At 26.9% G+C, this 1,267-nt stretch overlaps 1 protein-coding gene across 1 annotated transcript; it reads left to right on the forward strand.

Annotated features, from left to right (window-relative positions):
* Nucleotides 1-327: 327 nt before the first annotated feature.
* On the forward strand, nt 328-1,047 carry LOC121124148 (uncharacterized; the record flags this gene model as incomplete). The annotated part of the gene is given in 3 exon segments (XM_040719272.2): nt 328-398; nt 455-556; nt 622-1,047. Coding segments are annotated over 3 exon segments (451 nt in total), but the record flags the coding sequence as incomplete, so codon positions are not given.
* Nucleotides 1,048-1,267: the final 220 nt, after the last annotated feature.

Consider the following 1,267-nt stretch of genomic DNA (forward strand, 5'->3'; position numbering starts at 1 on the left):
ATTTTATGGAACAATGGAATGGGACTTCTAAACATGTAGAAAAAATGTTCCAAAAAGTTTTTTACTAATTGTTTCTCAATTTATTCAAAGAGGGGCCTGTATTTGTGTACTCTTATTATCACGTAGCCCCTTCCAAGCTTTGCTCTGGCTATATATTACATGCATTCTGGATGTTCTTATTTAATCATATACAGGATCTGGGAAAAAGATAATTCTGTGGGACTTTTTCATTTTCAAGACAAATAGCTTCACTATTTCGAATACTAAATTTACTGCATAGAACAACTATATATACTTGTTATAATTTACTTATAATTTCAGTCCATCTAAATTCGTTGGGAATTGGTGTGAAGATAAAGCTTCGAGAAGTAAAGTTTCAGATGTAATGAGAACACTTGGTGTGATTATTGATAATTTCAATTATTGTTGTATATTTATCCAAATTTCTTTATAGGACTATCTGATGAGCTAATCAAAAAGTATGAAGAAGGCAACCCTATGAAATTGGATATTGTTTATAATCCTATGAAGAATGATTACATCTTCAATGGAACAGGTAAAATATACATCTATTAATACAGATAATGAAGTAGTTATATTTTATATTAAATATCTTTTAAGATTCTATTGGACTTCCTATAAATTGGACTATTCAAGAAGCTCAAACAGAAAGAAAAGTTGAACAAATCTTTGGAAAAGATTTTTTTTTCAGAACATCATTCAGTTCTAAATTTTTAAACAGGCTTTATTACCGCAAAATAAAAGAAGTTAATTCTTTTTTTAAATTTCAATTTTATGAAACTAAAAGATCTAATAAATTGATAATGGCGTGGATTCCAGCAAAAAAATATCATATCGATGCATTCACCATATTTAAAGATTGTTCAACCACTTCTTAAAATGTATTGTACAAACGTGGTTATAAATTTAGTAAAAGTTCTTCACATAAACTGTATGTACTTTTTCTATTTCTTATAGATATGTATATTTTTATTACCATCTAGAACCAAGTCGTTTAAAAAAATAAAGTTAATTTAAAATATATAATTAATCCTAACTTTTGTTTTATTAAAAGTCGTACTACCCGGCATTGCACAAATTTGTTTAACATCTACAAAAAGACAAATAGTACTTTAATAATATAAATTTATTTTATAAATATGGAAGATACCTCCCTAATAAAATCTTAGTGCTATTCTTGTTTTTTATGATCATTAATACTTTTGGTTACAATCTATACTCAACCCTCCGTCAGTGAACATTCTTT

Source organism: Lepeophtheirus salmonis, chromosome 9 (assembly GCF_016086655.4).
Source record: "Lepeophtheirus salmonis chromosome 9, UVic_Lsal_1.4, whole genome shotgun sequence".
NCBI classification, from domain to species: Eukaryota; Metazoa; Arthropoda; class Copepoda; order Siphonostomatoida; family Caligidae; genus Lepeophtheirus; species Lepeophtheirus salmonis.